The sequence below is a fragment of the Antechinus flavipes genome, chromosome 1 (genome assembly GCF_016432865.1).
Source record: "Antechinus flavipes isolate AdamAnt ecotype Samford, QLD, Australia chromosome 1, AdamAnt_v2, whole genome shotgun sequence".
Classification (NCBI taxonomy): domain Eukaryota; kingdom Metazoa; phylum Chordata; class Mammalia; order Dasyuromorphia; family Dasyuridae; genus Antechinus; species Antechinus flavipes.
Genome location: NC_067398.1, coordinates 601086963 through 601110037, shown reverse-complemented (window position 1 = coordinate 601110037; position 23075 = coordinate 601086963). Strand labels below are relative to the sequence as shown.

The window sequence follows — 23075 nt, the reverse complement described above, 5'->3', positions numbered from 1 at the left end:
ATATTAAAATAAATGATCAAATCATATTAAATACCTCCAAAATTTGAAATGTTTCTCTTGGACACTATCACACCAGATTTTCTTCTTTTGATTGTGCTCTCTAGCCTCTTTGCTGAAGAATTCCTTATTCCACCACTATATTTTAAATTAAAAACAATTAGGGCCAGAGCACTTAAATATATTAGCTCCTTTATTTTTCCTGACCTAAAAAATGACAAACAGTTTTCACAACAAAGGATTTTCAAGGAATAAATTGTCAACATGACTTATTCTAATTTTTTTTTCTGTTAATCTGCAACACTCCAATTTGAATGAGTAAATGATATTTCTAATTGATAAAATTAGATAAAATTGATAAAATTGTTTTTATAAAACCACACATATAATATAATTTCTTAAATTATTCTTTCTTTTTAACTTTTAAAGTTATTTCTTGTGGAGAACTTCCTACACCTCCAAATGGGAATAAGATTGGAACTCAAATTTCATATGGATCAACAGCTATCTTTACGTGTGATTCAGGCTACATGCTTGTGGGCTCTACTGTAAGAGAATGCCTTTCTTCTGGACTCTGGAGTGGAACTGAAACCAGATGCTTAGGTACATATTTTAATTGCTATACTTAATTTACATATTACTATTTCTTACAAAACTGGAAAGCAAGAAAAATAAAGTTTTTTTTTTAATTTCTCTTAAACATACCAATGGAGTTATATTCATTATGCATTTTGATATAATATAACAGCACTATATAAACTATTTGTATAAATATTTAATAAAATATTACATTCATAGCTTTATGGAAAATACAAGGTGACTTGGGATAGATTGTCAAACAAATAGATACATTCAGAGATGTCTTCATGGTTATATAGAAAAAGTATTCATTAATATTGGTCAGTGTTAATTTTATGGAAAGATTCTAATGTATAGCACTAAGGTATTGAGAGGGTTTAAGATTAGGGAGATACTTAACATATTATATATAAATATATTTATGTATGTGTATTTACATACATGTTTGTACATACGAACACACATATATGCTAAAAGAAGTAGGGATAAGGAATGTTAAGTCTGGAAAGGAGAAGATGGGAAAATACAGCTATTTTTAAGTATTTGAATAACTATCCAGAATTAAACTTCTTTTGTGCTCCAGAAGATAGAAGTGCAATCAATGAGTTGAAAATAGCAAGAGACAGGTTTTAGTTCAATGTGTCAAAAAGTAGATTGAGACATAACAAGTAAAATAATATTCTCTAGTATTAGAAGTCCTCAAGTAGAGACTTGGTAATTTTCTTTGTTGTTATAGAGGGAATTTTTGTTGAGGTACAGATTAAAAAAATGGCATCTAATAACCTACGTAACTCTGAGATTCTGTGAATCTTTGATTCTGTTACTTGGGTTCAAAAGATCTAGACTTGAAAACTTACCTGATAAATGTCAGTGAGAAAGTCCCTGAAGTTTCCTGAGTTTGGGGATTCTTTTCTATAAAATGAGGATAATATTTCCATTACTTATCTCACTGGAATGGTATGGGGGAGGGGCTTTGTGCAATATGAAATACAATCCACATTAGCTGTTGCTGCTGCTGCTGTTGCTTCTATTATTACTACTAAATAATGAAATACAGGATGCCCCCCAAATTTTAAAACTGCTATTTCAAGCTGTACTAGGATTTTGGGATGCACTATATGTAGCACATAGCATACAATAGAAAAAAAAGTTATTCATGTTGAGATTAATCAATTAGCAATCTTTATGACTGCTAATTATTTTATTTTAACTTCAGTTTCTTAATCTATAAAATATGGGTTATTGCTTGGTTATTTCCTAACTATAGTCTATCATCTTAGAGAAATATTTTCATTCAGAAATGATGAATAGATATAACAGGAAATATTATTGAAAGTTAAAATAATGTCTAAATATATGATTGAACTAATATTAATCAAAATCAGCTCTTGTAATATATATATATAATATATATATATATAATATGTATATATATATATATATATATATATATCAACTGACTATTGACTAAATGTCCAATGAATACATTATTATTCCAGCATTTTTACTTTATTTCATGTTTTGTTTTATGCTTTGTTACTCTGAATTGTGTAACTCTATGATGTGATTTGGATTGATTTGTTTTTTTGTTTTGAAGTAAAAATAAAATAGTTACATTGATAATATGAGTGTAAGTGATTACAGAAGGAGAATTGCACATGTCAGTATCTTTCTTTTAAAAAACTCCTTGATTCCTTAAAATTTCTGGAGTTTTGATTTTTTATTATTATAGTAAGTTGCTTCAATTCTTAAATGATTTATAGTTTTCTTGGTGTAAGACTTTCAGTAACAGAGCAACTTCTATATATTAGAAGGTGTCATCAAATTGATACGGTAAAAAAAAAAAATCTTCCTATGATCATGAGTTTTTTTTCAAATATAGATAGGCCAATACTAGAACAAGAAATCTATAACCCGTTATGGATTTCTTAATGAAAATTGAACATCTTTCTTATTTATTGCTTTCTAAATTAGTAGTTTATTCACTAGCTTCACCTGTTAGAACCAAAATCAAAGGAAGCATGAGAACAGGAATATAGCAGAAAAAAAAATATTTAAAACCAAACATGTAGAATCTCATTTGTGAAATAGAATTTTGGTAGAGTGTTTTTTTTTTTTATTTTAAATTTTAGGTTCTTTTGAAATATACTATGAATACCCCTGACTAGTAAAGTAGTATATGTATGCATATGTGTGTGTGTGTGTGTGTGTGTGTGTGTGTGTATATGAGGGGGAGGGGTGGGTGGGTGTGTATGTATCCTCAAACTCTTTTTGTCAGTATTAAAAAACATGATTTTTGCTTCATCTTTTTTCAGATATACATCATTAATTCTCTTAATATTAAAATGTTGTCATGATATATGGTTCATCCTCCAGAAAAAGGTTTAAGATCATGACAATACATATAGAATTAAATAATAATGACATCTTTTACACTAATTTCTAACTTGCCTGTGGAGGAAAATTTTTATTTTCCTCTTCACAAACCTAACAAAAATACTATGAAGCAAAGAGAGTATTGTTAAATGCTCCCAATTTAGCTCTAAATATCTGCTAACTAGGTTTATAGCTGGTAAAAAATAATGATGAATTATCTGTTCTTGAGTATTTTAAAATATATTTTTGCCTTCAAGAAGATAGGAAATGCCTAATGATAAGCTTGAAAATAGTCACATATCATATAGTCTTTATTCCAAAATTAAAAGAGGGTAGCCAGAAGCCTTTAATTTAAATCCCATTTCTCTGAGGCAGATTGACTAATAGGCATATTTTAGAATCCAACAATACAATTTTATTAGGCAAAATATGAAAAGTATTATAGAAAGTTATGAAAATAGGAATGTAGAAGAAATAGGAATGTAAAACTTTTTCAGTATGCATTACTGTGTCAAGAGGATTAATGTTATCTGACAAGTGAAGTGTACACTCCAGCAAACATTGGTTTGCTAGTATTGGTTTTATCATTTGAAAAATGGCAATAAATATTCATGTTTGAACTACATATTCTCCCAAAGTCAATCAGTAAATATCTATTAAGTGCTCACTATGTTCCAAGAACTGTGGAAGAGATGGAAAGATAAAAGTAAAAAATTCCTACCTTCAAGGAGAATATTCTATTGTGGGATAAAAATATAAATGTATGTATGCAGGAAAATAATTTCAGGAAGATAATTTCAGCTTTGGTGAATCCTCATACTTTTTAGCTTCTTAAAGTGCCTTACATCCAAAAGATGTAGCAATCTACTATGATATTTTCTAGATCTTTTGAAACCATGCACCAGTTCTTTTCAGGATGTCTGTGTCTTAAATAGGGTTTCAAAGCTAATGATCATGTGTGAAGAGGACTTGGATCAGACTCAGCCTGCTGAGTCTTTCTTTACCCAGAATTCAAGTACTGGATGTATTCAAATAGTGACAGCAAGCCAGAAAGTTTCTCTATGTTGTAGGAAAGCAAACACCTATGAATGTTGAAAGAAATTATGTCCATCTGTTGACAATCCAAAGAAGGTTTCATGGAGAAGATAATATTGGGTCTTAAAGAATTTTGACATGGAAGAAGGGCATTTCAAGTACAGGGAGTAACAAGAGCCAAGTAAACGGGACAAGGGCAAGCATTACAAATGTTTAGGGAAGTATGAATAATGAAATGGAGCAGTTCATATCTACAAAAATGAAAGCTGCCATCTATATAGTGCATTATAAGATTTGCAGTATACTCTAATTTGCTTTAAAAAAAAACAATTGGGTATTACAAATTAAGAATATTGATAAATTGAATAATATTCAAAAGAGGTGACTAGAATGGAAAGCATCTTAAATCTAGGCTGTATGAGGATAAATTCAGTTATTAATCCCAGGATATACTAATAAAAGCAAAAAGAAAATAGTCCCTGACTTCAAGGAGTTTGTGTTCTAAACAGGCAAGAACATATACAAAAGGGAGTTGAAGCTTGGGATGGGTATGAAGTATGAAGGTCCCCCGCTCTGAAACAATTTTGAAGTCAAAGAAAATCAGGGTTAGTAGAGAAATAAAGTTAGGCCAGCCTGGGTCCCTCTACAAAAGGGAATCTCTAGGAATCTCCCACTAATGGGAGAAGTGAGGAAGACTGCTGGAAATGAGAAGATAGTCCATGGTTGATATTGAGGTTATCAGGTGAAGTAATACAAAGGGAAAATTGAAGAAAAGCTAGGACAGAACTCTTGAGTTCAGGGGAGAGTATATATTTTAGATGAGATTCAGCAAAAGAGACTAATAAGAGGTCAGAGAAAGTAAAGGAAAACCAATAGAGAACAGAGTTCCAAAATCTAGAGAGAAGAGAGTATCAAGCAGAAGAGGATGATCAATAATATTTGTCAAAGGTCACAGAGAGGGCCAAGACAATGAGGAAAAGGCCAAGAAAGAGATTATTGGTAACTTTGGAGAGAGCACTTTTGGTAGAATGATAAAGTAAGTCAGCATTTAGATTGTATGGAATTAAGAAAATGAGAATAGAGAAAGTGGAGATACCTACTGTAGATGACCTTGTCAAGGAGTTTACCCACAAATGGCAGATGAGATATAGAAATGAGAGATAGATGAAGTGAGTTTTTTTTTTTGTTGTTGTTGTTTGTTTTGATTTGTTTTGTTTTGGTTTTAGGCTGGGGAATACATGGGATTTATAGGCAGTAGGAAATTAAACAATAGAAAGGGAGGTATTAAAAAGTGTTAGACTGAATAAGAGAGAGAAGGTAATCTGTTGGGGGAAATTGGAATGGAATGGGGTTCTCTAGAACATTTGATGTCCAAAAAGAACACTGAAAGTGAGTCAGGCAGAAAGAAGAATTATTAGACGGTAATGTAATGTAAATTAGAGAGGATAGAGAATTTAGGAGAAGTAATCTACTAGTGTCATAGGCTGCAGAGATATCAAAAATATTGAAGATTGAAAGATCTTGGATAACTTTTTAAAGAGTAGTTTCATTTGTATAAAGAACACAGTAGATAGTGATTGAAGATAAGGAAAAGAATGGTAAGGGTGTAAATCTACGAGAAGAGGCTGGAAACAATGGGATCAAGCTGAGTGTAGAATGTGGAAATCTTAAAGAGTGATGAGTAAAATGGAAAATATTTGAGGAACATGTCTGAATTATTGGAAATGAAGAGCAAGAGAAGAAATTAGTTCTTGAAAGATGGCTACATTTTTTTTTGATAAAGTATTAGATTCTTAGCAATGAGGGCCTGAGGAGAAATAAGAAAGCTTCAAATAGTTATTATGCAGAATAGGACTATGAAACCATTAGCAAATAGTAAAATGATTGCCTTGCTACAGTGGGACCTAGGTAAGACTGCAAAATTTAAAATTTTAGCAGATATAATGAACAAGACTTTGGTGACTACCCCCTTCCTTCTAATCAACATCATATTAATAGAAGTGAAAGAAATAGTGGTAATCCAATGATAATGTATGACAAAGGCATTGATCCAGATGGGAATTAATTCATTCTAAAAGCATTTTTACTTTAACAGGAATTTATTCATTAATTAGATGTTTTCTAATCAAGCCATGCAATCTGACTTTATTGACAATACAACAATACAAACATCACTACCACCACCACCACCACCACCCCAAAAAAAAAAAAAAAAAAAAGGTAATGGTGAGCAAGTATTGTATCACCATCCCTGGTGGGATTTTCTCTTTGCCTAACTGAAGACTGTCTCTTCCCTCTGAGGTGGCATTCTTACATGTTTCCACCAGTTGACACTGCCCTATAGTAAAAATTGGAAGCTTGGATCTTGAAATGGAAGGAATCAAGAAGTCTGAGTTGACTAAGGATCACTCAGAAGCTGACTTATGGTTGAAGCCATTAATGTTTAGGGTTCTGACTAAGCTTTTATAACTTAAATTTAAATTCTGATTGGTGATCAATTATCAAAGTTTATGAGGAAAGGAAACAGTCAAAGCTAAACATTGATCCATTGCTCCCCAAATTTAGGACACATATGCCACCAGTAGTTTATCAGATTTTGAGCACATTGCACATCAATGACAAACAATAGCAATGAAGTTGTTTTCTTATAAGGGGAAAAAAAAAACAAGAAAAAAAAATCCTTACATAATAATTGCATGGTCACAGACTGGAAGCTTAAAATGAAATTGCTCATCTTTAGCTAGCATATTTATTTCCAATATAAGGGGTTTTGTTTTGTTTTGTTTTTGTTGTTGTTTTTTAATATGGAAGAGAGGGATTGTGTTAATTCACCAAAGGTTCCATTTAGGGAAGAAAAGAGAATATATCCAGTGCAGAGAAGATGGCCTGAGAAAAAAATTGAATTTTAGAGTGATTGAAAGTAATTTTGACAAAAAAGAAAGGAGGTAAGTATCATAAGGCTCAGGCAAAGATGAAAAGATTAAAAATTATGGTAATCAAATAGGATTTTAGAGTTCTTAAAATAGGAAGTGGAATACTTGTGAATCATAGAAAGATTAAAGTTATGATGATCTCTCTGTATAGCTGAGGAATACTGGAAGAATTGGTCAGTGAATTAAATAAAACGAAGAGGGGAAAAATAATGTACTTGAAGAAGACTCAATAAATATATTAAATTCCCCTACCATGAAGACAGGAGTTGGAGGGTGGGGATGAGCCCATCATTGAACTCATTAAAAAATGAAGAAGGATGTTCTTAGTGTTTGCATATGAAAGCAACTAACTACCAAGGTCTAAAGTAGATGACAAAATTCTGCTTACTCTTTCAATGGTGCTTTTTGGAATATTTGCTTAACTATTATCCTTACACACATTTCTCCTGTTCTGGTATGTACTGAGACCTGACTTTCTCTTGATAATAATGCTTTTTTCTTGTTTCCTTAATTATTAGTTCAGGTAAGAGAGTCAGAATTCTCCTTATTCCTTATTGCTGTTTTCAGATTATCTTTACTATCATAAAAAGCAAAAGAGAATTTATTTGATAATTATTAGATAATTAGATATAGATTCCATTCAATTATGCTTTATTATGTTCAACCTGAGTTACAGGTATAGGTACTAGGTGCTGATAATACAAAAAGACAGAAATGAGGCATTCTTTGTTATCAAGGAGTTTTTAAACATACATTTCAAAAATGGGAACTTAAACCATGATTTAAGATGTCAAAAGAGTGACTAATTTTTTTCTCCCTCAATTTATATAAATACTATTTCAGCGGGTCATTGTGGAGTTCCAGAGCTCATTGTGAATGGACAAGTCATTGGAGAAAATTATGGGTACAGAGACACAGTTGTTTATCAGTGTAATCCTGGCTTTCGATTGATTGGTTCTTCTGTACGGATATGCCAACAAGATCACAATTGGTCTGGTCAGCTGCCATCCTGTGTGCGTAAGTAAGCATGGCACAGAACCACAGGGGAATTTTATCCTTATATTTTATAATAATTGTCTTCTTTATAAAAAAAATTTGACATGAAGAAAGAGAAATAATTCTTACAATTCCCCCTAAATATCTGTTTCTTAATCTGTCAAATAATTGCTTTGAAATTTTTAGTGCATTTATTAAATTTTTCCTAAAATAATTATGTGACTCCAAAGATCACACATCTAGAGTTTAATATAGTATTTGAATGTAGACCTGACAGTTTTTCTACTCTACTACATTACACAGAAATGATAAGGAGTAAGAGTAGAAAGATAGGTTGGTTCTGAATTGTGCAGACTTTTAATCTAGATGCAATAATAGTATACTCAGACTTTATTTGAGAACAATTTTACCTTGTAGTGCCTCAGGCAACTATCTAAGACTCTGGGTTGCTGACAATTTGGGGATGTCTATTGTTAGAACATATTTCCTCACCTGGGATCTTTGTAACCTCGATGAAATCACAATTCCAATCTTAAAAGATGAGAAATAAACATTTTTTATTAAATTGTCTTTGGGGTATTAAATATTATTATAACTTCTAACCCAACATTACTATCTTTGGGCCTTTTTTGTTGTTTTATTCTTATAAATGTTTTCAGCTGTTAGCTGTGGTCACCCTGGTAGCCCAATTTATGGAAGAACAAGTGGAAATGGATTCAACTTCAATGATATTGTAACATTCTCATGCAACATTGGGTATATAATGCAAGGCCCAACAAAGGCCCAATGCCAGGCCAACAGACAATGGAGCCATCCACCACCAGTATGTAAAGGTAAGCCTATAGATTGAAGCATGTACCAGTCCCCGTTAAAAAAAAAAGTTACCAGTTCTGAACATACTTTAAAGAGGAAAATGACTATTAATAATTTATTTGATATGTATATAATATCATAATTGATCTAATTTTGGTAAAATAATAGAAAATACTCATTACATTAACTGCTTTAATACTTCAATATTCATTTTAGTAACTATGTTAGCTATTATGCATAATCCTCAAAGAGTATTTTTTCCCCTCTCCAGCCAGCAATTATTTGCTTTTTCTTATTATTGTTGCTTAATTTGAGGAGAAAAAAGAGAAATAATCAGTGCCCCTTCCATATCTATTTAACTTTATTACCTTGTATTTAGATTATATCTGTACATGAAAAGTATGAAAATTTCAAAAAGCTTTTATAAGTTATGAAAAAACCTAAATTTTTAATGTATCTATTTTATATACACATCTATATATGTGTATATTTATATAATACAGAAATATGAATTTTGGAAAAAAATTGAATAATTACCTGTTCTTTATTTCTTCTTTTAAATAAAAACTACAGATATAGATAACCCTGCTGTTTGAGGTTTCCCTCATTTTGCCACAGAATGATCATAATATTTATTTTAAAATTTGTTCATACGTATTACAGTTATTATATAAAGGATTAATTGATAGAGAGATGTCCCCTGGTAATAAAGACCTCATTTCAAATCCAATCTCTATCACAGACTGACAATGTGACTCTGGGGAATACTATTTCTTAGTGTACCAGTCATTTCTGTGGGACTATAAGAATTGCATATCTATGTTGGTCTTCATTCAATAAACATTTATTAAACACCTAAGGTGTTCCAGTCACTATGTTAAGCACCGGGGAATACAAAAATGAGACAGAAGACAGTTCCTGTACTCAAGGAGCTTATAATCTAATGGAGGAGACAACATGCAAACAAATATGTACAAAATAAAGTATGTACAGGATGAATAGAAAATGATTATAAGAATGAAAACATACTTTTAGGAGGAATTAAAGAAGGTTTCCTGTAGAAAGTGGAATTTTAATTAGGACACACGTACACATGCACAAACACACATACATACACACATACCCCTATATTGGTGCTCACATAACTTATGGAATAGTCCATTATAATTAAAGAGATATCTCACTGTTGAAGCAGGTGTCTATGATTCAGTCAGCATATTTATTTAGCATTGAGAGAGGTTCAAATATTATTTGCTATTATCAAGGTTCCAATCTGTAGCATTGTAACTGTGTAAGAAATTTGGAAAAAATCTTTTCCTCTTTACTTCTCATCATAATGATATTTTGTCAATCTCCAGTCCCATGAGAATTAGTATTACACAGTGAAAGAGGGTGGGACCCAGAATCCTTTAGTCAAATTACTTGGTTTCTCTGGACCTCACTTATAAATGAGGAAGTTAGACTAGTTAATCTTTTCTAAGCTTATGAGTTCAGGAAAAATTGGGTTTTATTTTAGGTACAACTAAATCATCTTTCAATGTCTTGTAATATAGATACAAAGACAGTGAGTATATGTGTATATATATACATATATATATACATATATATATATATATGTATATATATATGTATGTATGTATGTGTGTATGTGACTTTATGAGCTGCTTTTTCGAAATCACCCAAGTGATCATGAATATTTATTACCTTTTAGATATTGTTCTAAAAATATGTATTTTCTGCTTAGTGGTCAACTGTTCTGATCCAGGAATTCCAGCTAATTCTAAAAGAGAAAGTAAAATAGAGCATGGGAATTTCACTTATGGAACTGTGGTATTCTACGACTGCAATCCTGGCTATTTTTTATTTGGATCCTCAGTTCTGATATGTCAACCAAATGGCCATTGGGATAAACCTCTCCCAGAGTGTATTAGTAAGTAGATAATGTGTTCTTTTCCTTTAAAATATAGTGGAAGCAATGCATTTGATAAGTACATTTTTCTTGTAGATTAAGCCTCATAAAGGATAGGTGTGAGAGCCTGATAGTTTTCAACTTCTATGGACATTTTCATTTATGTCTGATTTTTTTTTTTTTTTTTTTGCTCAATGATTTTAAAATTCAAAACAAATTGTTTCTTCCTTTTATCTTTGAATTTGAAACACTACTTTTTTTTTCTTGTTTCTCCTTCAATCCTCTAGTCTTGATTTGGAGAGGATTTGATTTTTATCTTTACATTTTTCAGGACAACCCCAGATTACTCAGGAGTTTAAAAGGCTGAAATTTTGAAATTGCCATTTTTTATGGGTTGCAGTTGCACAAGAATTCATGTCTCTCACACACACACACAAACACATATATACATACATAAATAGCAGCTAGGATTTGAAATTGGAAAAAAAACCTACATTCTATTTTTGTCTGCTATACCTACTAACTTTTTGACCAATAATACAACTCTCAGTATGCAATTTGAGACTATAAATTACTAAAGAATCTTGACTCTGTATGAGTAAAAGGAGTTGACATGATAAAAGTTTCCTATACAATGAAATGACAAATCCAGACATGCAGACAAATAGATTTATTTGTTTCATTATTATTAGTTATAAGCTTATTATTAAGCATTTAAAATTCTATTTAGGAAGAGATTCAAAAATTTATTTTAATAGCAAACATTCATTAAAAAAAAAATCCTTATAAAATACCTAGTAGGAACAAGGTACTGTGTTGAAAGAAAGGTTTTTAAAAATAGCATAGTTTCTGTCCTCATCTAGTTTATAATTTACTGAGGGACTATAATGCCTATGTTGATAAGTGTGTTGAAGATTGATTGTGATGAAGCTGAAGAAAGATTCAGACAATATGGAATAGGAAAATTTGAGGAAGTAGCAAACATTATTAGCCAGGAAAATACTGATATTGCTGTAAAGAAATGCATTGCCCATACTACATCCTACATTTGAATTGATTTTTCTTGGACACTGAATTACATTTGAAGTTAGAACCTAAAGTGAACCCTAAAGTAAGATAAAAATAGTAGCTGATAGTAGGAGACATAATATACAAATTCAAAGGAAATAGTAAATGTCAAAGATACAGAATTCCTAGTAGTACCATTTGGCCAAGCTACTAAAGTCCTTGTAGATTGTAATCTGAAATTAGTTAAGAATGCTAAAACATAACAAATTATGAGTAGTATTTAGTTGTTTTTTTTCTTTAGAAATGATTTCATTGTGAAAATATATTTAAAGATTCAAGAAATATTAGCCTATTGATAAAATTGAGAAAGTTGGAACCAATTTCAAGTTCTGTCTGCATAATCCAATATGGTATGTTGAATCTGTTTGTCAAGTTGTTTGTGAACTCTTTTGGCAGATTTTTTTTTTAAATGAATTATTTTTACTTGAATTGTCAAATAGTTTTTTTTTAAGAACCTTATAAAATGATAGCTTGATAGTGAAATAGAATTTTTTGCTTGTTTGATTTGAGGTAGTTAAATCAAGTAATACAAAGTAGATAGTGCAATTCAAAGTCAGTAAGATCTGAGTTCAAATCCAGTCTCAAATTATTAGTGACTATTTGATCCTGAGCATACCAATCTTTCAGTTTTCTTAATGGTTCAATGGGTATTATAACAGCACTTACTTTACAGGTTGTTATGAGAATAAAATGAGATATTTGTAAAATGATTAGAGAATTGTCTGGAACTAAGTAGATGCTTTATTAATGCTTTTTTCCTCCTTCCCTTAATTTTTTTTTTAAATCTCCTGTTCAAAAAAAAAAAAATCTCCTGTTCAAAAAAAAAATCAGTTTATTTTTTATGTAGCATGTATATATTTTATTGAGATTGTCATCATTCCATATTGCCTTTTAGTAATGAATCCAAAACACAAAGAAGATCATTAACTTTTGTTTTGTTTTCATGAGTTAGAATTTATTTTTTATGATCACTGTGTTACCATTTTTGTTCTGTAGCCATAACTTAGTTTATATTATTCTAAATTAAATCAACAGGTTCCTAACTTTCAAGTGAATTTGGAGGAGAAGATATGTCATGAAATAGCATGCTATTCTTACCATACCCATCTATTTATCAATGAATAGACAAGTCCTTCAGTCTCTTGGCTAAAACAGCAATTGCTACATGATGCAATACACTAAGTTTTAGGTTTACTACCTTTGCTGTCTTCCCTCTTTTCTTCTTTTCTTCCTTGCCCTTTCTTTTTATCCCATTCATTTTATAATATATGAGGAATCACATGATCTTATAATATAATGGAGACAGGAAAATCTTATAGGAAGGCTTTAGGCTGATAAGAACTCATTAAACTCAGTAAGCTAGGCTAATTGGTAGAGTGTATTTCAAGACAAAATCACAGGAGGACTCACAGATAAATTGATCTTTACTGGACTTCTACATTTTCATTTCATTTCACAGAATCAAATCCTTCAGTTCTATATAACTTTCACTTCCTACTAATACCTCTTTGTAATGTTTCATCCTCTGTTCAGACAAAACATTGGGGTTAGTTAAGCAAAATGATATTTTCAAAAATATAACTACATATATATAAAGATTTACTTTATTGTCTCTTGTATTCCAGATTCACAATGGGAAAATACAAAACTTTGATGCAAACATAATGCAATAGCTAGATCTGGTTTGGGGTCTATTGCAAACCAACTTGATTTCCCAGAAAAAAAAAAATAGATCTACATTCTTTTTCCAGTTCCTCACAATTTAGTGATCTGCTTGTAACTTTTCAGCTTAATTAAGTTAACAGCAACTGACAGTGTTTATTTTCTTTAAATAGTGATGTGTAGAAATACCAGAGAGTGAGGACTAAGATGTGGAATTTGAGAGTAAGACTGGAAATGTCTTGCCAATGGTTCAGTATTGGGTAGGCCTTAAATGTGTGATTCACTCAGAGTATTCAGAAAGAGGATCAAAACATTTATATGTTAAGAATAAGTGGAAAACTTAAAAACGTTAATGTCCTTTTCTTCTACTAATAACCTTAGAGCTAGTTATTCATCTTTGCCCAAAGCTGGTCTTTAAAGGTGATAGTGAGAGTATTGGGACTGATATGCAATTATTTTCTTTATATTATTCTTTGTCATTTTGATTTTGGGACTAAGAAACCCACAATCTTACATACTTTGTTCCTTGTCTTCACATTCCAAATTTATTCAAAAATTATTTTAACATAGGATTGGGGAAAGGTTTATACTTTTTCTTTATGGACTCCCACCCAACTGTGGAATTTCAGGAATATCCTCAAATATATTACACATGGGAAAGCAAAACTATACTCATCTTTCCTTATTTTTAAGATACCTGGTTATGGCTGCTTCCTATGCTTTTCCTTCCACTACAAACATCACTTGTAGTGGGTAATGGGGGACGAATGCTAAAAGAATAACTATTTATGATATTTTTTACTAAGGAAAAGTGATAGCTTGACATTAAACAGTTGTGTTTTATATGTGTACAAAGCAATCATGCTTCCAATATAATTTTAAAATGTTTTGTTTTAGATCATTTGATTGGTAATTAAAATATTTCTTTATCTTCAATAATTATGTATTGTAGTGATTGACTGTGGACAACCAGGTGTTCCTCCCAATGCAATCCTGTCTGGAGAGAAGTATACATTTGGTTCTACTGTTCATTATTCATGTACAGGAAAACGAACCCTTCTTGGTCAATCAGCACGTACCTGCCAATTAAGTGGACATTGGAGTGGATCACAGCCTCATTGTTCAGGTATTTTTTGAAAGGGTAGAAGATATGTATTAGAAAAACTTTCATGCATTAAATGTTAGTTTTCCTTTTCCCAGGAATAACCAAAAAGAAAACAAACAACCCCCCCAAAAAAATTTAATCTTCTATTTCTATTAAATAAAAATACATTTGACAAAAGTAAATGATTTTGTACAAATTGTACATTGTACAAATTTTATTATAATGTTTCTAGTTGAAATAGTGATTTAATATGATTAATATGTCTGATACAAGGAGTTACACAGGTAATCTAACTCAATGGAACAAAAGTATTCTCATCTAAAATGAGGAAACTGGACTTTAATATATTTTCATTAGAACTTTAACAAATATCAGACCTAAAACTGTAAAAGAGACAGTTATAAAAGCCATCTGGTACAAAATAAGAAATAAAGTGTTAAATCCTTGGAATAGATGAAGTACAGAAGACACAATAGTCAATGGCTACAGTTATGTACTATTTTATAAACTCAAAGACTCCAGCTTTGGGGATAAGAACTCACTTTTTGACAAAAAATGCTGGGAAAACTGGGAAATAATATAGGATAAACTACAAAATAGACCACTATCTCATATTCTACACCAAAATAAGGTCAAAATGGGTACATGATTTAGATATAAAGGGTGATACTATAAGCAAATTAAGAGAGCAAGTTTACCTTTGGAGATCTTTGGAAAAGAGAAGAATTTAGCATCAACAAGAAATAGAAAACTATGAAATACAAAATGGATAATTTTGATTATATTATATTAAAAAGATTTTGCACAAACAAAATCAATATAGTCAAGTTTAGAAAGGAAAGAGTAAGCTAGGGGGAGGGAGGAATTCACAGCTAGTATTTCTGATAAAGTTTTCATCTCTAAAACATATAGAGAACTGAGTCAAATTTGTAAGAATGCAAGTTGTTCCTCAATGATAAGGAGAAGGAATCAAACGGTACAAACAGATAGTTTTTAATAAAGAAATTGAAGCTGTTTATAGCCATATAAAACTGCTCTATATCAATTCAAATTAAAACAACTATGAGGTACCATCTCACACCTATTAGTTTGGCTAAATGACAGGAAAAAATAATGATAAAGTTTGGAGGGGATGTAGAAAAACTAGGATATGAATATATTGTTGATAGAGTTGTGAATTCATCCATTGTGGAAAATAATTTTGAACTATGTCCAAAGGGCTATTAAATTGCGCATACCCTTTGATCTAGCAGTGCCACTACTGAATCTGTATCACAAAGAGATCATCACAAAAGACGCAAAGAGATTATAAAAAAGGGAAAAGGACCCACATGTGTAAAAGTATTTGTTATCAGCTGTAATGTCCAGACTAGCTCCCTGGAGGACTTCAGGATCAGCTGGAGTCCTTAGTCTTAGTGGAGGAGTGAAGGAGTCAGGAGAGTCACCAGGAGGATGGTCAAAGATGGATTCCAGAGTCTGCAGTCTGGAGTCTGAACTCTTCTCTGGGTATGTGACTAAGACTCACAGATGCCAATCCTCTCAGCCCTTAAATACCTCAGTATGATTACATCACTACAGCAACTAAGCAGGTACCAACTGTGGAACTATTACATCACCATATCACACTAAGTATATGCCAATTAGAGTGATTACATCATTATATCACATTAAGTATATGTTTACCTAGAGAACCATTATCTCATCAATTCCACTGAGTTAACACCTTGTAAGTATCCTTGTTTCAAGTATACTTCTTCAGAGTTCTGGCCCTCCACCATCAGCTCTTTTTGTGGCAACAAGGAATTGGAAATTAAGAGAATGCTCATCAATTGGGGAATAGCTAAATAGGTTATGGTATATGAATGTAATGAAATATTATTGTTCAATAAGATATGGTGAACAGGCTTATTTCATAAAAGCCTGGGAAGATTTTTTAAAAAATGAAGCTGAAGGAATTGAGCAGAGCCAGTAAAACATATTACATGGTAACAGTAAGATTGTGTGATGATCAACTTAGTTCTTCTCAGCAATACAGTGATACATGACAATTCCAATAGACTTAATATGGAAAATGTCATCCACATCCAGAAAAAGATGGAAACTTAATGTGAATTATTCTTTTTTTCCAACTTCTTGATTGGTTTTTGTTGTGTTTTTTTTCCTTTCTCATGGCTTTTTGCTTTTGTCCTGATTTTTCTTTAAAACCCATGATTCATATGGAATACATTAAAAAAAAAAGATTGTACATAAGAACAAACCGCCCTTCGTGCCAAATTAAAAAAAAATACTTAGTAAAGAATACAGTAGCTTTTCTTAGGGCAAAACTTTATTTCTTTGACTTCTGAAGCTAACAAATTCAGCTCAGAATTACCTTTTGAAATCACAACTTATTTATACCTTAATTCTCAATAGACTAAAATGTTTTAAAATGTGTCATATTTGTATAGTGAATAAACTTTCAGATATTTAACTTGCTCAATAAGTTTTTCTTTTATAACTTAATAGAAAAATAACTTTTCTGTTAATCTTAATGGGGAAACAATTACTATGAAAGATATATTTTTATTATTTTTAATCTTAATTTCTTCCCCCATAGAATTATTTTCAGAATTTCTTTCAGAATTCTCCCTTCCAACTTGAAATTGTATAATTCTAAATTCAGTGATGAGAACATTGACTAAATTTTCAGCTATTTCAATAGCATATACACCAAAAATTCAGGCTGCTAAAAGTTTCTCATAGGGTCTGGGTTAAAAGAATAAACACTGGTTGGAAATGGGAAAAGTGCTGAGTTTAGTTTATCTTTCAAAAGTCAATATATATATATATATATATATTACAAGCTATGGATAGAATATCACTGATTAAGGCTTATTCTATAAATCTTACTGACTTACTATACTCAAATGGCTTTTTCATGATTCAGAAGCTAACTTTTACAATATAGATGAGGCTTGCATTCTTATATCAGTGTTTTATAATCATTATAAAGTTGGGGTTAGAAAAGGAGTCTAATACTAGATTTGTAGATATATCTGTAGATAATAGATAGAAAAGTAGTCATTACATTATAGGAAAAAAATGAAATCTATTTACTATAAATGTGAGAACATCTGATTACTTTTTATTTTACTTCAATAAATGACAAAAACATTCAATTTCCTAAAACAAACAAACCAACCAACCAAAAACCCCTAAAAATTCATTCTTCTTTTGAGGCAGAAAAGGTTCTGTGTATGTGTAGTGGATGATACATAGGTATTGTATAGTTATATAAACATGTATGAGTGTATATATACATGATTGTATACCTGCACATACATACACACGTTTATAACTAATATTTATATAATACTTTAAGCTTTACATAGGGATTTACAAATATTACTCATGGAATTTTTACAATACTCTTGGAAGGTAGGTCCTATTATCTTCATTTTACATATGAAGAAACAGAGGCTCATGGACACCCAGTTAGCAAATATCTGAGTCCACTATTTGAAACCAAGGCTTCTTAACTGCAGATCTATCCCTCTATTTACTCTATCCATGTATATATTTATGTACAGACATACACACATTTTCATGGAATAAGCAATTAATGTATAAAAGATCCCTCTCCAAATTATGATACTTGGAAGATAAAAATCTGTATTTGACAGATATCAGAAAATTTCATTTGGAAGGGAGCTCAATGGCTATTAAAGCAAAATAATTAATTGGAATACAGTATCTGCTTGAACAGAGAGAACTGAAATACAATTCAAGAACAAAACCCAGATGCATTTATTGGACAAGTACAGCATATATATATAACAGTGATCTAATCAACCAGATAAAGTATCCTCTCAGAATTGGAAATAGATTTGGTCTAACACAACCTATTCTTCATGAATGCATATTTGAACCAACATGCATTCATGAAGAATGGGTTATGCTAGGTGAAATTTGTGACTCTGTGACTATCATTTACTTTCTAGATATTCACTACTCATGTATTTGATTTTGCCAGACATCAAGTATTCTAGTCCATAGTTGTTTTTTTTTTTAATTTGTTTATTTTAACATACATTGCTTTATGAATCATGTTGGAAGGGAAAAATTAGAGGAAAGGGGAAAAATTATGGGAGAGATTAAAAAGCAGAATAAAAAAGTGAACATAGCATGTGTTGATTTACATTCAGTCTCCTTAGCAATAATTGTACAGCTCGCTTAATGGCCTTTAATAAAATTCTAGCCACGAGCATTGGGTAAGGAGTAAGGCTGTGTTCTGATTGTGCCGGGAGGTTCACCCACTCTATCACACTGTCTCCTTGATGAAGGATTGCTGTGGGTGTTTCTTGTGGAGCAAAAACTGATATGTACAATGTTTTTTGAGTGATTCTTTCAACCACATTGGATAAAGTCAATTCAACTTCTCTCAAAGCCTCTTGAGCTTCTTTTGTAAGCTGATATGGTGAATTTAAAGCACTGTCACCCCTTAAAATGTCATATAATGGTTGCAGTTGATAGGTAGTCAAGCCTAACACTGGTCGCATCCATTGGATATCTCCTATCAATTTCTGAAAATCAATTAAAGTGTTTAGCTTCTCTTTTCTTAAGGATAGTTTTTTGTACTGTAAGCATCTTAGGGTATACGTCATATTCTAAATATTGAAAAGGAGCATGTTTTTGAATTTTTTTCTGGAGTATGTACAATTTCTAGTTCCTTAGTGTTTCTGTGGTCTTTTGTAGACATGCTTCTAACATTTGTTTCTCAGGTGAATATCCCAATATATCATCCATATGATGTAATAACATAACTTTTGGAAATGCTTTTGTTACTGGAATAAGAGCAGCAGCCACATACATTTGACACATAGTAGGGCTGTTTTTCATTTCCTGTGGCAAAACTGTCCATTCCTACCTTTTATAAGGCTCAGCTAAGTTAATGCTGGATACTGAAAAGGCAAATCTTTTCATATCCTCCTTATCTAGAGGGTTAGAATAGAAACAAGCCTTAATGTCTCTTACCCCAAAAGGCCATTCTCTAGGCAATTGAGTAGGAGATGGAAGTCCAGTGTAAAGAATTCCCATAGTTTCCACCTGTTCATTTACCTTTCTTAAATCAGTCAACATCCTCCATTTTCCAGATTTTTTTTTTTTATAACAAATACTGGGGAATTCCAAGGACTTAGAGAAGGTTGTAAGTGTTCTTGGTCAAGTTGCTCCTGTATTATATCTAATAAGGCCTGAATTTTATCGCAACCTAAGGGCCACTGTTCTATCCACACTGGCGTATCAGTTTTCCATTGGATAGGAACAGGTGAGAGTGTTGGCAGGCCTTCAACAGCAGCCCTGCTTAAAAAAAAAAAAAAAAAAAAACAAAGTATTCTAAGTGTTGTATTTCTAAGTGTTGTAAGATGTCTCTTCCCCACAGATTGATGGAGATTTTCTTCAACTATAAAAAGCATAAAAACTACTGTTTTGCCTTCAAAAGTGGGGCAGCACTAACTTCAGCTGGTATTGATCCTTCTACGCCAGACATGTAGGTGTCTGCTTTAATCTTTGGCCAGTGACTGGGCCAATTGGCACCTCTAATAACTGTACGATCTGCACCTGTGTCTACCAATTCTTCCAATGGTAGGCCATTCATATAGATAGTGAGCATAGGTCGGTCAGCCGTTACTGCTGCTGTCCAATATATTCCTGGATTTTGTGGTCTGGAGTCAGAATCTGGGTGACTATCACCAGGTTGCTTTTTAGGATTCTGTATGAGTAAACCTGATGCTACTACTTCTCCTGGGTGATAAGTCACACATTGTCTACCTGTATTAGTGACTGGGATATTATCTACACATTCCCCAGTTTCCCACATCAGTGCGTGGATGGACACTGTTTTGTACGTACAAAAAGGAGGTGAAATGGTCAAGCCTACTGTGCCTGGAGATAAGGGATCCATAGGCTGGAGAGGAACAGATTTCACCTCTCCAGGGGATATCTCAGTTGTCCCAGCTGCATACAACTCTATTCTCCCCAATTGTAATTCCTTTCTCCCATCAGATGGCTTCCTGGCTGATTGATCATGTCTGGGTCCTGGACTTCTAGGCACTCTGGGTATACCATTGGCTGCCATCATGCCCCAAGTGTTTTTTGGCTGGGGCCCTGGAGCTGGGCCCCTCATCCTATTTCCCTGAATCAGTCTACATTCTGATACTCAATGGAAGCCCCTATTGCATTTTGGATATGGGGTATTGGGTCTTGTTCTCCCACCCTGTTTTCTCATTCTGTCTCTATACCAACGTTGAGCTTTCAGATGCCCTACTTTACCACACTGAAAGCATTGATGAGTATTCCTGGAAGTCCCTTGCCAAAAGGGACACTGTTTTCCCATGTTGGGATCTTGAGAAGTCTGCATTATAGCCTGGCTATAAAAAGCATTTGTGCCCACTGTGGCACAGCGTCTTATGAGCTCCTCTAAAGGAGCATCCTTGTGCAGTCCTAGTATAATTCTTCTACAAATTAGCATTTTCCTTAGCAAGATGCTTTATCAAAATGTCTGTTACTGCATTTTCACCATTAGTCTGTGTGATAGCTGTCTGCAAATGTCCCACAAAATCAGCAAAGTGTTCATTTGACCCTTGTGTTATTTTTGTGAAGGCCTCACCTTTGTCATTTTTATTGTGGAGGGAAGCCCACACTTTGATAACAGCAGCAGCAATTTGCCCATATGCTGTTATGGAGTAATTAATCTGTACTGCGATGTCTACATAAGAACCTACACCTGTTATTTGGTCATAGGTGATTGGAGTATGAACTCCATTTTGACTATTTTGCTGGGCTTGTATCCTACAGAACTCACTATATTCAGAAAGCCACAACAAGTTTTGTCCAGGTTCTAAGCATACCCTTGCTATAGATTTCCAGTCATTAGGAAGTTAAGATTTCATGAGCCATATTCTGTAATAACATCTTAACATATGTCGATGTAGCCCCATAAAGAGTGCAACCCTTTTTCAGGTCTTTGAGAATTTCTATATCAAAAGGAGTGTATTTTCTACTTTTTTGACCTGAACAGTTAACTTGTTGAATTACAGGAAAAATTTGTGGTCTTAACTCATCCCTTCCTTAGTGGCCTTGGGTAGTGCCTTTTGAAATCTACTCATAGGAGCGGCTGGATGCTGGGGAGGACGTGCTGGTGGTGTCACTGCCCCTCCCACTACTTCTCCTCTCTCCATCCTGGAAATTGGAGTTCATGGAGGAGAGTCAATTATCTGCTCCTTATGGTGGACTGAAGCTTCCTCTTGGGATGGAATGTCATCATACCCTTGAGCTTCACTTAAATCTCCATGCCCTGTGGGGATATGGTCATTAATCTGTTCTTTGTCTTTGTTCTCTTTGTCTTCACACTTTCTCATCTGGCTGTTTTGAAAACTTTTCTTTTTTCTATAACTTACAGGATTTTTAAATTATATTATGTTGTATATATATAATGTTTCTTTGGAAATTGACTGGGAATCATTATCATTATAATATTCACACAATTGGTTGCTTACAAGCTTCCAATTATCTAAACATATCTCTTCTTCATTGAAGAACCAAGGGGACGTACATTCTAATGTATCCAGGAATTCATCAATCTGCTCCCAAGTCATAAATAAGCCCTGTCTCTTTATCAGTCTGAGTATGCTTCCTGCAGATTTCCTTTGGAGTGGGGTTGTGGGGTGGGGGTGGGGTTGGGGTTGGGGGAGAATCTTTTCCCAATATCTGCCCTATTTCAGCCAAGAAAAGATTACTAGTTTAGCCCTTAACAAAGGAAGAAGTTCTCTGTTTGTTTATTAAAATACTCACCTAATTTCCTGGTCACTGGAGACTTCTTCAGTGAAAGTAGGGTCCTTGGCCCCACAATGGGCACCAAATGTGATGATCGTGTTTAGCACCCAGAGTATATTAAAATCTGCCCAAGTCAAGATAAGGGAAAATCCTTGATCTTTACTCTTTCTGGAGGTGAAGGGGATGGCAATACTCACACATATACACGCAAATTCTCCCTTCCTCTCTCTCTCTTTTTCTCTCTCTCTTTCTGTATATATACATATGCCCATTCATACACACACACACACACACACACACACACACACACACACACACATCTATATCTATATATATATTTACATATGTAGATAACATATACATATATACATATGTACATTTATATGCATTTATGTAAGACTATACTATACTTGTTTATCCTTTGTTTCTCTAAAGGTGAATCTTTTGAGTCTTTCTATGTTTTTCTAAATCTACCAACTCATAGCAATTTTCAATCTTATACTATCTAGTTATTTTAGATAGTTAAAACAATATTAACATGGCTGATTTATAGTGTAGTTTGCCTATTTTTCTTTTTTGATCAAAATGACTTTAATTTTTTTCTGTGATCATATTACTACTCCTGCTTTTCTTACCTAATAAATTATATTTTGATATTTATTTTATATTAGTATGTATCTGTCATTTTCCATTCCTCCTGACTTCTCTGCTTTATTTCTACCTTTCTTGCCTTTCCATTACTTAACCCTCGTGTCCCAGAATCCCTTTTTTATTCTCTCCCTCCACCTTT

At 32.6% G+C, this 23075-nt stretch overlaps 1 protein-coding gene across 1 annotated transcript in view; it reads left to right on the top strand.

The window, feature by feature from the left end:
- The window catches only part of LOC127547617 (CUB and sushi domain-containing protein 3-like), a 49044-nt gene extending 34539 nt beyond the window's left edge, over positions 1-14505 (top strand). Inside the window, exons 7-11 of the mRNA XM_051974540.1 lie at positions 427-600; positions 7764-7937; positions 8576-8749; positions 10474-10659; positions 14321-14505. Coding sequence (XP_051830500.1) covers positions 427-600; positions 7764-7937; positions 8576-8749; positions 10474-10659; positions 14321-14505 — 893 coding nt within the window. The remainder of the gene's footprint in view (positions 1-426; positions 601-7763; positions 7938-8575; positions 8750-10473; positions 10660-14320) is intronic.
- Positions 14506-23075: the final 8570 nt, after the last annotated feature.